The 13,819-nt window shown below is 42.6% G+C and overlaps 1 protein-coding gene across 1 annotated transcript in view; it reads right to left on the bottom strand.

Moving 5' to 3' along the window:
- Positions 1-504: 504 nt before the first annotated feature.
- The window catches only part of URM1 (ubiquitin related modifier 1), a 38,314-nt gene continuing 24,999 nt past the window's right edge, over positions 505-13,819 (bottom strand). Inside the window, exons 3-5 of the mRNA XM_080991026.1 lie at positions 7,213-7,294; positions 2,929-2,977; positions 505-2,217 (exon numbers count right to left, since the gene is read on the bottom strand). Of these exons, the coding sequence (XP_080847152.1) occupies positions 2,149-2,217; positions 2,929-2,977; positions 7,213-7,294 (200 nt within the window). The 3' untranslated portion in view covers positions 505-2,148. The remainder of the gene's footprint in view (positions 2,218-2,928; positions 2,978-7,212; positions 7,295-13,819) is intronic.

The raw sequence follows: 13,819 nt of genomic DNA, 5'->3' as shown, positions 1-13,819 counted from the left end.
GGGGTCCCTGTAGGATGGACAAGACAAGGGTAATAAGACAACTATTTACCAAGTGAAGCATCCACACAAGTCATCCCAACTGTTACGCTGAAACCTAAGCCAACCGTTGTCATGTTGTTTTACTGGAGATGAAGAGTCTGGTTTCCTAGTACTTCAGAGGCCATATTTCCCCAGATCATAGCCAACTGGAGCAAGCAACAACGTGGGTCTTCCTGCAAGTCCTTTTGATGTTGCTTGAATTGTGGACGAAGCAAGCAGCGTTTTTATTTAAGACTCTAAAAGCAGTAAAGTGGCATGCTTCTTCTGCAGTGAGAGAGAGCTCAAAAGAAACTCAAGTGTTTTCCTGTTTCCAACAGAATCTCAAGGACCACCTCAAAGCACATTGCAGATCAGAGGAGATCCTTGGCCCAGAATTAAAACAGAGACAACACCAACCAACACAATGCAAACTGTGAATCATCACAGGAACTGTAGCATTGGTACCATTTACTCCTATACTCAGAATCGTTTCACAACTTTTATTGTTTATTGTCACAACCATCCTGCAGAGTAGATCATTTCAAATCTCACTTTACACATGTGGAACTAAAGTTAACATAGAGAGCAACTTGCTCAAGGCCACCCAGTGAAGTAAGTACATGGCTGAGGCAGAACCTGAGGCCAGAACACCCAGCTTCAAATGAAGCACTCAGGTCTCTGGAACACATTACAAAACTTTGCGACAGAACAGACAATTTGAAAAGGGAAATCAATCGCATGCATACGCAGCTGCTGCTGCAGAACAGGATCAAAACAACAACAAACCAACCTATGGTCACATAAAGCATCCTCAATAAACACATGAGACGTAACCGGCTGTGTTCTTAGATAAATATGGTATACTATTAAATGTATCAATCTGTAAAGTTCAACAGAAGTAACTCATAAAGTTCAACAAATGAACAAAGCAGAAGACCCAGTGGATCAGATCATTCTCCAGTCAGTTCATGCATTACACAGGTCCATCTGTGTAATGGTGTCTATTCCACCTGTCTGTTCATAAAGTCCAAACAATCCACATGAAAGGTGGTTACACTTCCACAAAATCTTTTCACAGAGTCTAGACAAGGATGTCCAGAATATTGGCCTTCATCAGTAGTTAAAGCACTAAGTAATGCAAAAAAACACAATATCATGATCTCACACATTTTACAGCAAAAATAGTATCAAACAATAAACAACTGTACATCAAAGGGACCTTATGCATGAACTGACTAGAGAATGAACTGATCTACTGGATCTTCTGCTTTGTTCGTTTGTTGAACTTTATGAGTTACTTCTGTTGAAATTTACAAATTGATACAATGAATAGTATACCTTATTTATCTAAGAACACAGCCGGTTACGTCTTGTGTGTTTATTGTTAATGCAGAACAGGATCAGGCAGTGCCCCCAGAAGATTAAAAAAAGCCAGAGCATCATAGAATTGTAGAGTTGGAAGGGACTCTGAGGGTCATCTAGTTTCTTTTTCTTTAAAAAAGGCAGGCAAAAGTGCACTTCACAGGCATCAAAATTCAAAGTAACCATTTGTGAGCTGGCTCTAGATGGGTACTTTTAAAAACTTTTTAAAACCGAACTGAAATCCATGCATGGTAAATCAAGAGCAGATAGGCTGAGGGTGTCTTGCATCTGCCATCTTCCTTGAATGCCCCCCCCCCCATATCCCTTAATGACTGTTAATGGCTGCAACCTGATCCAAGGCTTAGCTTGGAAGGAAAAGGAGATCCCCTCTTTGATCACAGACCTTCCCCTGCTGCTGCCAAGGAGAAGCCAGCAAACAAGTGTGACAGCCACAGTGAGCTCAGCCGTTCCACGTGCAAAGCGGCTCATTTTCAGCCATTTGTTCCATGGTGTGCGCCTCCTGGAGCAGGGAAGAGGGTGACCAAGTGCAGAAATTATTTCGATCTTCTTGGACAAAAGAGGCGAGAGCTGAACCACTGGGTGGGAGGAGCCAAGTGTCAAAAGGGCAGACTTCATTAAAGAAAAGGAGCTAATGAGAAACCAACTCTGATCTGGGGTGACAGCCAAGAGAGCAAGGAATGTTTATGCCTGGGCCAGGAATCCCTTTTGCACACCAGCACAAATATTCTTTTTCATACTCCCAGCAGTCTAACCACCATGCAAGGTGGAGATGAAAACAACGTTATCTTGGTCTTGGAGCAGATAGTCCAGCTCCCCCTGAATGAAGAAAAAGAAAGCAAAATGAGAATGATTTCTGTATCATTTACTTTATATGAGAAATGGGAAGTGTTCAGCTTTCCAGATGTTGTTGGACTTTAACCTCTATTAGCCTGTCTGGCTAACAGTCAGTGATGATGAGAGCTGGAGTCTAGCAAGATCTGGAGAGTCACATATGTTCCCCATCCTTGCTCTATACGTTGACATCTTAATGCTTTAGCTTCTGTTGCTTTTATAGTAAGAGCAGCCAAAACTAGACCAGAAACCTGTTTTGCTCTGCGGCCAGTCAGATGTCAGTTCATTTTCAGGCCAAATTCAAGGTGTCCTAATAATTTTAAATGTTAATAATAATCATAATCCAAGATGCACTAATAAATTATTATTATTATTATTACTACTAGTAGTAGTAGTAGTAGGAATGCCTCTAGGAATCCCACAAAATATTTTATTTAGTTCTGGTGTCTATGCACCACATTTCTTGGCATGAAGCAGCTCATACACAAAATTTAAAAAACATAAAAACACTACTAAAAACCATCTCATTACAATTACAAAACTGAGGTAGTTGTACACAAAAGATCAGAAATCCAGGCACCATTTCCTCCCTCCCTGAAGTTGAGGGGAGCCAGTCAGTCTAACAATGGTCAGCAAGAGAATTTGCAACACAGTTCCAAATAAACAAGATCCCCAAATGGCAGAATCCATACAAACCATCAACTCCCAATCTGCATCATTGATCAGCACCAAGATTCCAGGCCGCCTGCAACAAAACAGAGAAGCTGTTGACAGAACAGGGAATAAGTCTCTGGAGGAGGAGGGGAAGGGCTGTCGCTCAGTGGGAGAGCACCTGCTTTGCATGCAGAAGGCTCCAAGTTCGATCCCTGACACCTCCCTACCTGAAACCCTGGCAAGTCAGTTATGTAGACTACACTGAGCTAGGTGGGCCAATTAGGAAAGGTACTAATCATAGATCTAGAGCAGTGGTGTCAAAACTTTTTTCAAAGAGGGCCAGATTTGATGAAGTGAAGGGCTGTGAGGGCCGACCAAAAGGGGAACCAAAATTGTTAACCTTTTTTTAGGATTGAAGTTGTTGAGCAGTTTTTTTATGATTTTACCCCAAAGTTGTTGAGCTTTTCTTAGGATTTTACCCCAGTTGTTGAGCAGCTTTTTTTAGGATTTTACTCCAGTAAATAAATTGCCACAGGGGCAGGATTAAACCGACTGGTGGGCTGGATTAGACCCCCTAAATGGACTTTGGACACCACTGATCTAGAGGGTGTCTTGTAGGTCAAGTCCCTTCCTTGAGGCAGGAAATCCAGAGATCTAGAGCATTCAAAGCAGACCTAGTCATCAGCTGTCCAGCGTCTGCATGGAAACATCCAGTGAGGGAGAGTCCAACTCTAAGAAATTAGTTCCAGTGTTGAACTCTTAATTTGCAATTAAGAGGCTTCTCCTAATGCTCAGCCCACATCAGTCATCCTGTAACTTAAGTCTATTAGAGCTAGTCTTTGCCTTCTTCTGTACAACAGTCCTCTCGTGCCAAAATGACACCACCACATCTCTCCTCAGTCTTGTCTTCTCTAGGCTAAATATGCCCAGTTCATTCAACATTTCCTTGCTGGACTTGTTTTTCATACAGGTCGTATCTAACTCTGAGTCTACTCTAACTGAGTATGCAACTGTACTATTACTGCAGTCCTCTGGAACTCCTGAAAGGATATTTGTCTACATCCCTCTTAAAGTGTGGCGTCCAAAAGAGAGGACCAGATTGGTTACCTTCTTGTGACTTGAGAGCTGCCTGTGCAGCCTAAAATCACATTCAACTTTTCTTTTTCTTTTTTCAGCATCATGTTCAGCTTGTGATTTACTGCAGTTAAAGCTTATTTTAAAAAGAAAAAAATATCCTCCATCTCTTCAAAATGACTTTAATATGGCTAACAACAGTAAACTAAAACACTACCAAGTCATCCCGATATCATTTTCACATGTACCACAGCCAAACATCTCCCATTATATTCATTATTTAAGCCAGATTTTGCTCTGGGTCATTGTGCTCTCTGAGCAAAAGACTTTCAGACCTTGGGTTCATACATTCTCCTCTTCCCAGAAATGATGAAAAGCCTTTTGATTGATAAAGAACTCCAAACTTCAGATTAACACCTGCCAATTCTTAGGGAGTGGAATGATCACAGAATGAATGGTGTCTGCTGCCTGCCAAAATGCAAGCACAATTTTAAGCAAAATTTGAAACACAATGCAGAAAAAGGCAATTAAGTAGCTGAGAACTATACAGTGGTACCTCAGGTTAAGAACTTAATTCATTCTGGAGGTCTGTTCCTAACCTGAAACTGTTCTTAACCTGAGGTACCACTTTAGCTAATGGGGCCTCCTGCTGCTGCTGCACGATTTCTGTTCTCATCCTGAAGCAAAGTTCTTAACCCGAGGTACTATTTCTGGGTTAGCGGAGTCTGCAACCTGAAGTGTCTGTAACCTGAAGCGTCTGTAACCTGAAGCTTATGTAACCCGAGGTACCACTGTATAAGCTTTCATTTTTGAAGTTTCTGGATCTCATGCTTGCAGAGTTGTGACTGAAAATGTACAGCATCTGAAAAGCTGCCTTACACCTGGTCAGACTATTTCTCCATCAAGACAAATTCTACTTACTGATGGGAATGATCTGTTACGGTCAAATAGAGATACCATTGGAGACTGAAGTTGGGACTTTCTACATGCAAGGCTGATGCTCGGCCACTGAGCTATGGCCCTTCCCCTTCTTCTGCCATGTACTCATCTGCTTACTGCCGAAAACTCAGTACCTGCTCAGCAAATGAGATATCACTAGATGTTGCCTTAGCATTTTTCGAGCTTAGGTTATCTTCACCTCCCTATTATTATTATTATTAGCACTACTAGTAGTAGTATGCATATAACAATGCAAATGTTTGAGAGATACACAAACAGAGAATGCCCTGCTTTTTTGACATCATATGTTCCACAGACTAGCTCTATTCTGTCTTTAAAACAACTGCAGAGATTAAGGATCATGAAATCTGCATTCAATACCAAATTTCACGCTGGCATGGTGTAATCACAGAATACATCCAACAATGACCATTACTTGTATGCTTGTGTATAGCTTGTGTGCTAAATATACATCATTTCCCCAATTCATCAAATGGCTCAAGGTTTATTTATTTATGCCACCACTTCTCAGCCAAGATAGGTTCCTAAAGCAGTTTACAGACACTCATGATCCACCACAAAATACTGAATCTAACCCCCTCTACAAATTACCCCCCCCCCCAAACCCTGCATTGCTTCATAGGAAAGGTGATCCAGCTTCTTTGCCATTTCAGTGGTCTTTTTGCTGGCTCTACAACACCCTCTTGGGATTGTGTGTATGTGAGGCAGGGGGTGGGGTGGGGGGGCTGACCGAAATGGCACTTTCCCCTCTCCCACAAATAATCCCTTCTGTTCTACAAAGTGTTCTGAAGGGGAGGGGGTGTAATGAATTAAAATAAATGGAAGAAACTGTAAAATGGAGGTGATGGGCACTGCCCATTGAAAGCTTGGAGAGGAAGGCCAAATGCAGAGGAAAATTGCCCCAAAAATGGCTGTGAACCAGCGGCAGCTTTTTCTCAACACCACGCAGCCCAGTCCCGTAATTGAAATCTGTTCCCTGCAAATCGAGCACAGGGGCAGGTTAATGCGGCCAGAGTGAGCAACTGCAGCCACTTGGCTAAATGGCTGTAAACAGCCAGGATCAACTGTGAAGCCTTGGATCAGAGACAGAGGGATTCCCCGTCTTCTGACTGCCAACAATTGTCGCTGCCAGGGGACTTGGCGCACGCTCCAGCTCACCACAGAGCAGTGACGAATGTTAAGTACGCAGCCGCCCCCACTCGCTGCAGAGGAGGGCTCTTCCCTGCTCCTAGAGGATGGCAGGGGGTGGGGGAGGACTCCCAGGAAGGCTCTGCTAGTCAGCACTTCCGTCTTGAAAAGACAGAGGCGGCGCCTGTGTGAACATAGGTGGCAGAAAGCACAGGACGTCATGTGATGCTAAAGTGGGGTGCTGGTTGACCGAGCCCATAAGAATAATATGAGGGGTTTATTTTCCTTTTTCTGCTGTACTAGAACTGCTGTGGGAGCAGGGCTACCTGCAGAAATTCCACAGCCTGCACACAAGGCATTTGCTGGCTCAGGATTTGCTAAAGGCCACCCATCTAGATGGCTTTAGAAAAAGTGACTAAATGCTGCAATGCGATATCCCAGGGGTTGGGGGCTTTTTTTTAGTCCGAGAGCCGCATTCCCTTTAGAGCAATGTTCCAAGGGCCATATGCCAGTGGAGGGTGGGGCCAGAGGCAAAAGTGGGTGGAGAAACAAATGCATTTTTCAGCTGTGTACAGTAGGCTATACCCCAACCCTCACCACTCTCTCCCCTCTCTATCCAGGGAAGCAGAATGCACCCTCAGAAGTAAAGGACAAATCTCAGCCAAGCAAAATACACTCTGGGAGTGTGTGCACCCTGGGGAAAGGGGTTGGCGCTGGCTGGGTAGGAGCTTGTGGGGCTCCATTTGGGCCCTGAGCTAGAGGTTCCCCACCCCTGCTGTACCCCCTTGTAAATGGGAACAAGCCCCAGTGAATGCAGAGGGCCTTATGTGGGAGTAGGCATGCCTAGGACTATGGAGTAAGGCAATTTCATGGAGCACAAGGAATCCACCAACAGCTAAATGGAGTCACAGCATCCCTCTAAATCAGGAACAGCCAACATGGTGTCTTGCAGAAGTTGTTGTGACTCCAACTCCCATCAGCCTAAGCCAATGGTAAAGGGCTATGGGGATTGTAGTCCAACAACATCTGGCTGTCCCTGCTCTAAATACTGGTTGATTTTTAAGGTGGGGGAGGCAAACAAGTGGAAGGGACAGCTGCCTTCATGTCCAGCCTTCCTGGGGACATCCAGAACAGGACGATTTCTGGGCAATCACAGTTACTTACACAGAATCTCCCTGCACAAACAGTTCCGGCCTCTCTTTCAACAGGTTCTCTTTAATCCACACCAGCAGGTTTCGAACATCCCCTGCAATAATTTTTTTGAGGGGTGGGGTGGGGGATGGGGGAGAAAAAGAAAAGAAAGAATTAATTTGGATTGTGCTTTAGCAGCAGTGCCCAGTAACATTTTCTGCCCATATGAAATCAGAACACAGTATTGCTAACATTTCTTCCTACCCAGATAAAAGCTGATTAAGAAAGGAAAGTTGTCACTGCAGTAATGCCAGTGAGCGGAAGGAGCTACCTGCAAAAGGACGCTGGACAACCAGGTTGATGCCACCTCATTGCTTTCAAGTATTTGCAGGGGCACCCCATCATCTCACACCAACTCCAGTCTCATTTTATAAGCACCCCATGCACACATCCAGAACCCTGGCCTGAGGAGGTGGGGAAGGGGAACTAGAAATAAAAATAGAAAGGGAAAGTGAAGAGGCAGCTGTGGAAGGGGTAAAGCACCCACTTCCAACCCACTTCTCCTCTGCAAAGCACACTACTCAAATGCCACGGTGGGGGGTGGGGGAACGATAAAGGACCCCTGACAGTTAAGTCCAGTCGCAGACGACTCTGGGGTTGCGACGCTCATCTCGCTTTACTGGTCAAGGGAGCCGGCATACAGCTTCCAGGTCATGTGGCCAGCATGACCAAGCTGCTTCTGGCAAACCAGAGCAGCACACGGAAACGCCGTTTACCTTCCCGCCGGAGCGGTACCTATTTATCTACTTGCACTTTGACATGCTTTTGAACTGCTAGGTTGGCAGGAGCAGGGACTGAGCAACGGGAGCTCACCCCATCTCAGAGATTCGAACCGCCGACCTTCTGACCAGCAAGCCCAAGAGGCTCAGTGGTTTAGACCACAGCACCACCCGCATCCCTGGGGGGAAAGGTAGCGGTTGGGATTTCCAAATGCAAGCAGTCCATGGACAAGTTGTCCTGCCTTTTGACCATGCATAGTATACACAACGTTTGTTCATGTTTCATTCTTCTCAATGATGGATTCTGTTGCAATGGCAGGGTGGCTTTTGGTTCAGGTTTGTGGGATCTACTTTTGGCAGTATTCAATGAAGTTTTCTTCAGAGTAGGCCCACTGAAATCAATGGGACTGACTTAGTCATGTTCATTAATTTGTTTTTTTAATAAAAAAATTTTTTCATTTATATGCATTACAAGAATTATTCAATCATAATTTAAACATTTTTGACTCCAACTCCCTTTCCCCTCTTTCTGTGGTTCTTTACATTTATTTTTGACCTTTCCTGCGTGCTCCAAATTATCTTAACTTATTCTTTTATTTATCTATTCTGACATACAGCTCATATATATATATATTTGAAACTGCAGGTTTTTACAATCTGTTTACACTTTGTTTCTAAATACTCAATAAACCATTTCTATTCCTTTCTAAAAAGTTTGTTATCTTGATTTCTTATTCTTCCAGTAAGAATGGTTTCTGTAACCATTCTTCTCTCATCAGGACCTCTTCATCCTTCCATTTTTGGGCATTCTATTTGTGGTCACATACATAAATAAATTTCTATACTGTTTAGGTTGTTCTGATCCCATAATTTCCAAAAGAAAAGCTTTTGGGTTTTGTTTTTTAACAAATGTTATCTTAAACATCTTTTCCAATTCATTATATATCATTTCCCAGTAAGCTTTGACCTTATTACAAGACCACCACATATGGAAAAAGGTACTTTCTTTTTCTTTACATTTCCAACACTTTTTTATTTTTATTTATACTTTTGCCAATCTACTGGATGTTAGGTACCATCTATATAACATTTTCATATAATTTTCTCTTAAACCATAACATGCTGTAAATTTTATACCCATATTCCATAATCATTCCCATGCTTCCATTTCTATATTATTGCCCATTGTATCATTGAAGATTTCACTCTTTCATCTTTTGTGTCCTATTCCGATAACATTTCATACATTTTAGACATCACTTTAACATTATAGTTTAACTGGTCTCTCTCTCTCTCTAGTTGTGGTAGCTGTTCCCCAAACCCCTGATTCATATCCTTTTCAAAAAAATTAATTCAAATGATGATACTGTAACCATGTTGTTAACATCCCTGATAAATCCTTAAACTCTTTTAATTTAAGTTCTCCACTCTCATGCTCATTAATTTCAACAGGTCTCCTCTTGAGTAAAACATGGTTGAAACACCACCCTTTATTCTTGCGAGAACCCCTGAAATATAAAATGGCAGCTCAGACAAATGGACGTACACTAAGAATTAAGGAACTTTACATGCCTCTGAGAACGGCTCAAACCAGGAATTTGTGATCAATGCCGAACCAAGCTCACCAATTCCTTTCCCCCCAAAATACACTCCTGTTCCCCATTTTAAAAAATAACCTACTTTTTTCGGGGGGGGAGGGGAAACTTCTTAGTTGCTAGTTTAAAGGAAAGTACTTCTTCATGCAACATATAGTTACAACTATGGAACTGGGTCCCATGGGAAGGCAGTGATGACCACCATCATCACTGGAGAGGGCTATCAGGGCTACTACCCATGATCCACACCTGAAGGCAGCCATGCTTCTGAATACCATTTGCTCCTGGAAACCACAGGAGGGGATCTCCAGCAAGGAAGACTACTTTGCCAGTTTCCTCTCTCATTCTTTGAAAAATCAACAACAGCCCTTTGTCTTTGCCCTATTCCTTATTAAAATCCATCCTTTATCTTTCTATTTAGAAAGCTGACAAGGAAGATGGGCACTGTGGGTTGCGGTAGCATTAAGGGTGGGAAAGAGAGAAGAAATGGGTGGCAGGCTGTTTTTCTTTTCATACTATCAATTTGACTGAGACAGCCAAAGAACAATTTATTTTAGATGGTGATAGCATCAGTTCATTTCCTACTGGACAGGTGAGAAGCAACAGAAGAAAGAGAGAGAAAATAATTTGTTAAAAGGATTTTAAGAAGGTGACAAGTTGCCAATGTGGAATGTTCTTTGTCTTGGAGTCTTGCCTTCATATTTTCACAACTTTCCCTGTTTTTAAAGACGCTCATCCACAAGCAACAATGTTCCTTTATTATTATTATTATTATTATTATTATTATTATATATCTGAAGTGTACCTGAAGGAGTGTCTCCACCCCCATCGCTCTAAGGGTTTCTGTTGGGAGCTGCCCAGAGTGGCTGGGGAAACCCAGCTGGATGGGCGGAGTATAAATATTATTATTAATATTAATACTCCACCCTTGTCCCTGACAGGGAGTCAAGGAGGTTTACAGATAAAACTAAGAACAGCTAAAAAACACAGAAAAAAACCCATTAAAAATAATTAAACATTGATAGAGTTAAAGCAAGCGCGCTAGCACACACACACACACACACACACACATTTTCATCCATTACTGCAGCCTGTGAACAAACTATTGGATACCAAACCAAGAAACACCAGGACTGGTTTGATGAGAATGACAGAGAGACTGAACCAATAACTGACAAGAAAAGGAAGGCCTTTCAGATCTGGCAAAAAGATATAAACTACGCCACTAAGAAAAAAATCTATGCCAATGCTAAGGTTGAGGTTCGAAGAAGAACCAGAGAACTAAAGAACACCTGGTGGATAAAAAAAGCTCAAGGGATCCAGTACTTAGCTGACACTCATGATGCACAGTTTCTTTAAAGCCACAAAGACCCTCTTTGGGCCAAAAAATCATGACATATGCCCCCTACGCTCAACAGACGGTACCACATTACGAGCATCTCCTTAACCACAACTCCCCCGTAGCTGCCAAGGTCCTCTCACAAATTCCACAAAAACAAATATAGAGATGAGCTTGCAGTATCTCCAAATCTGGGAGAGTTGTGTACAGCTATTAAACAAATGAAAAACAACAAAGCCAATGGACCTGATCGGATACCTGCCAAAGTCTTTAAAGTGGGTGGAAGAAGTGTGTAGGAGAAGAAGGGTGAGACAATTCAGACAAAAGCCACAGAAGTCAAGACAAAATGGAAGTACTGCTGTCTTGGTAGCTCAGTCAGAAGAGCACGAGACTCTTAATCTCAGTCCCATGACGTCCAGCTCTGAGGGCCTTCTGGTGGTTCCCTAACTGCGAGAAGCCAAGTTACAGGGAACCAGGCAGAGGGCCTTCTCGGTAGTGGCGCCCGCCCTGTGGAATGCCCTCCCACCAGATGTCCAAGAGAAAAATAACTACCAAACTTTTAGAAGACACCTGAAGGCTTTTTAGGGAAGCTTTTTAATAGGTTTAATAGGTTATTGTATTTTAGTGTTTTGTTGGAAGCCGCCCAGAGTGGCTAGGGAAACCCAGCCAGATGGGCGGGGTATAAATAATAAATTATTATTATTATTATTATTATTATTATTATTAATATTATTATTATTATTATGTTGGGCAAAAGATTCTTCCATTACAGGGGGCTGGACCAGATGACCCTTGTGGCCTCCTTCCAACTCTATGATGCTATGAAAGAGGCACCATCATGATGGTCAAGGTGGTCACTAAGGAGGTGGCTGAGCAGGTGCTGCACCTATCCTTCAACTGCCTCCTCTGACCCCCTCCCCATGGACTACCGCTTTCACCCTGACACCACCCTCCTATCTTCTTCCTTTCCTCCCTCTCCGCTCCCCACTCCACTCGTAAGAATGAGATCATTTATCATACTGACCACGGCCAAGCTCCAATTTGCTGAGGTCACTAACTCCGGCCAAGCGTCACCTTGCCTACATTCTCAGCCACCGTAGTCATGACAAAGCTCTCCCACCCTCACCCCCGCCACTTGCCTCTGTCGAGCCTCTTCCTTTATCCCGGGTTGCATGGATGGGAAGAGCACTTACAACCTCCAGCAACTGACAGATGACTTATTCTTTCAATACTGAGGGAGGGGGCAGGGAGGACAGGAAGCCAAGCACCTCCCCACCCCCACACCAATGCATTGCTCTGCAAGAGATGGGCCCTTTGCCCAAGAGGCTGAATTAAGGGCACTATTAAGGCAGGAGCATTACCAAACCAGATTACTCACAAAATAATCCAGTGCGTCTTCACATTTTGATTCCCTCCTCCCTGAAAAAATACCCAGATGGTTGAGTTCCATAAGCAAAGCAGAACAGAGCTGGGGCTTTCTGGGTGGGGGTGGATATGCTATCAGAAGCCACCTTATTGCAGGCCAGGCCAGGGGTGGACTTAAGTAATTTTAGACTCTGGACTTAAATAGAACTCTTTAGATTAGTGGTTCTCAAACTGTTTACTCTGGGCCACACTTTCAGAATAAAAATTTACTCATGTCACACCAAATTTTTTGATAAGAAATTCATTGGGAAACAAAAAGAAATAACTCCTAGTAGTGCTTGATTTATAACACAGAACACAACTACTTTATATGATCATAGATCATACTATATCCAGAAAGTATAAAACAATGCAGCTAGATAAGAACATGAATAATTCCCAAAATAAAGTAAACAAGCCTCTTAAATATGTACCTTAAGTATGTCTACAAACTCAGTGAGAGGCTTTGGCCAGGCAATCTCATTTATATTAAGTCTAATTTGAGTTAAACACACTCTCATCTCCTCACAAACACAAAGAAGCCTTTCTCTTTTCTGATCTTGATACTATACTATACTATACTATACTATACTATACTATACTATACTATACTAGTGATGGAGAACCTTTTAGAGACCGAGGGCCCAAACTTCAACCCAAAACCCACTTATTTATCGCAAAGTGCCAACATGGCAATTTAACCTGTATATCTCATTTTTTCGGTTTGTTTCACGTTTCTTCTTTATGACTGCTGTTGTAATGATTAATCCTTCATAAAAGTTATTGTATTACATTCTTCATTAAATTATCTTTCCATTGATATATAATTTTATGGTATAACTCAGTGCTTTTTTTCTTAAAAAATGTTTAGGGGTACTCTCATTTTGACTCAAGAAAATCACCACCGGGGGGAAATATATACAGTTCAAATCGGGGAAAATAAATACAGTGAATTTCTTCTCCCGTTCAATTCACAAAATGTTTAGGGGTATGAGTCCCCCTGCGTCCCCACAGAAAAAAAAAGTATCACTGTACTATAATACACTGAAATGCTTAAATGTTTCTATGATGGTCCTTTAATCTTCCTGCTACACTTGTGTGTTGAACCTAAGTGAAATGTTCCCAAAGGCCTGCAAACACTGTCTTGATAGTCAAGATAACCGCAGAAATAATTTGTGGTTGTTGTGAGAATAAGCTCACATATGTTTATATTTCCTTGCTTTGATATATGCTAATTGGCTCGCTTGATGTTGTGCTTATTCTGTGGACAGTGGGATGCTGGGCTCTGGGCCCAGGAAGGAGAGAAGCTTTAGAGAACTGGCCACTTATGGTCCCACCAACCAGGCATGATGGGCGGTTCTGGGCAAACTGATATGCGCTGCTTTATACACTGAGGCTTTATGAACGCTTACTTGGGTGTGGACAAGTCATGGCAAACTCTCACTGCTGCTGTGTCCATCCTACATCTATAGTAGCAGCAAGGCCTGGCAGGCTGATTTACTGGTAAGTCTTTCAATTAATAC

This window comes from Podarcis pityusensis (assembly GCF_964106645.2).
Source record: "Podarcis pityusensis genome assembly, chromosome: Z".
Taxonomy (NCBI): Eukaryota; Metazoa; Chordata; class Lepidosauria; order Squamata; family Lacertidae; genus Podarcis; species Podarcis pityusensis.
This window is presented reverse-complemented; position numbering and strand designations above follow the sequence as displayed.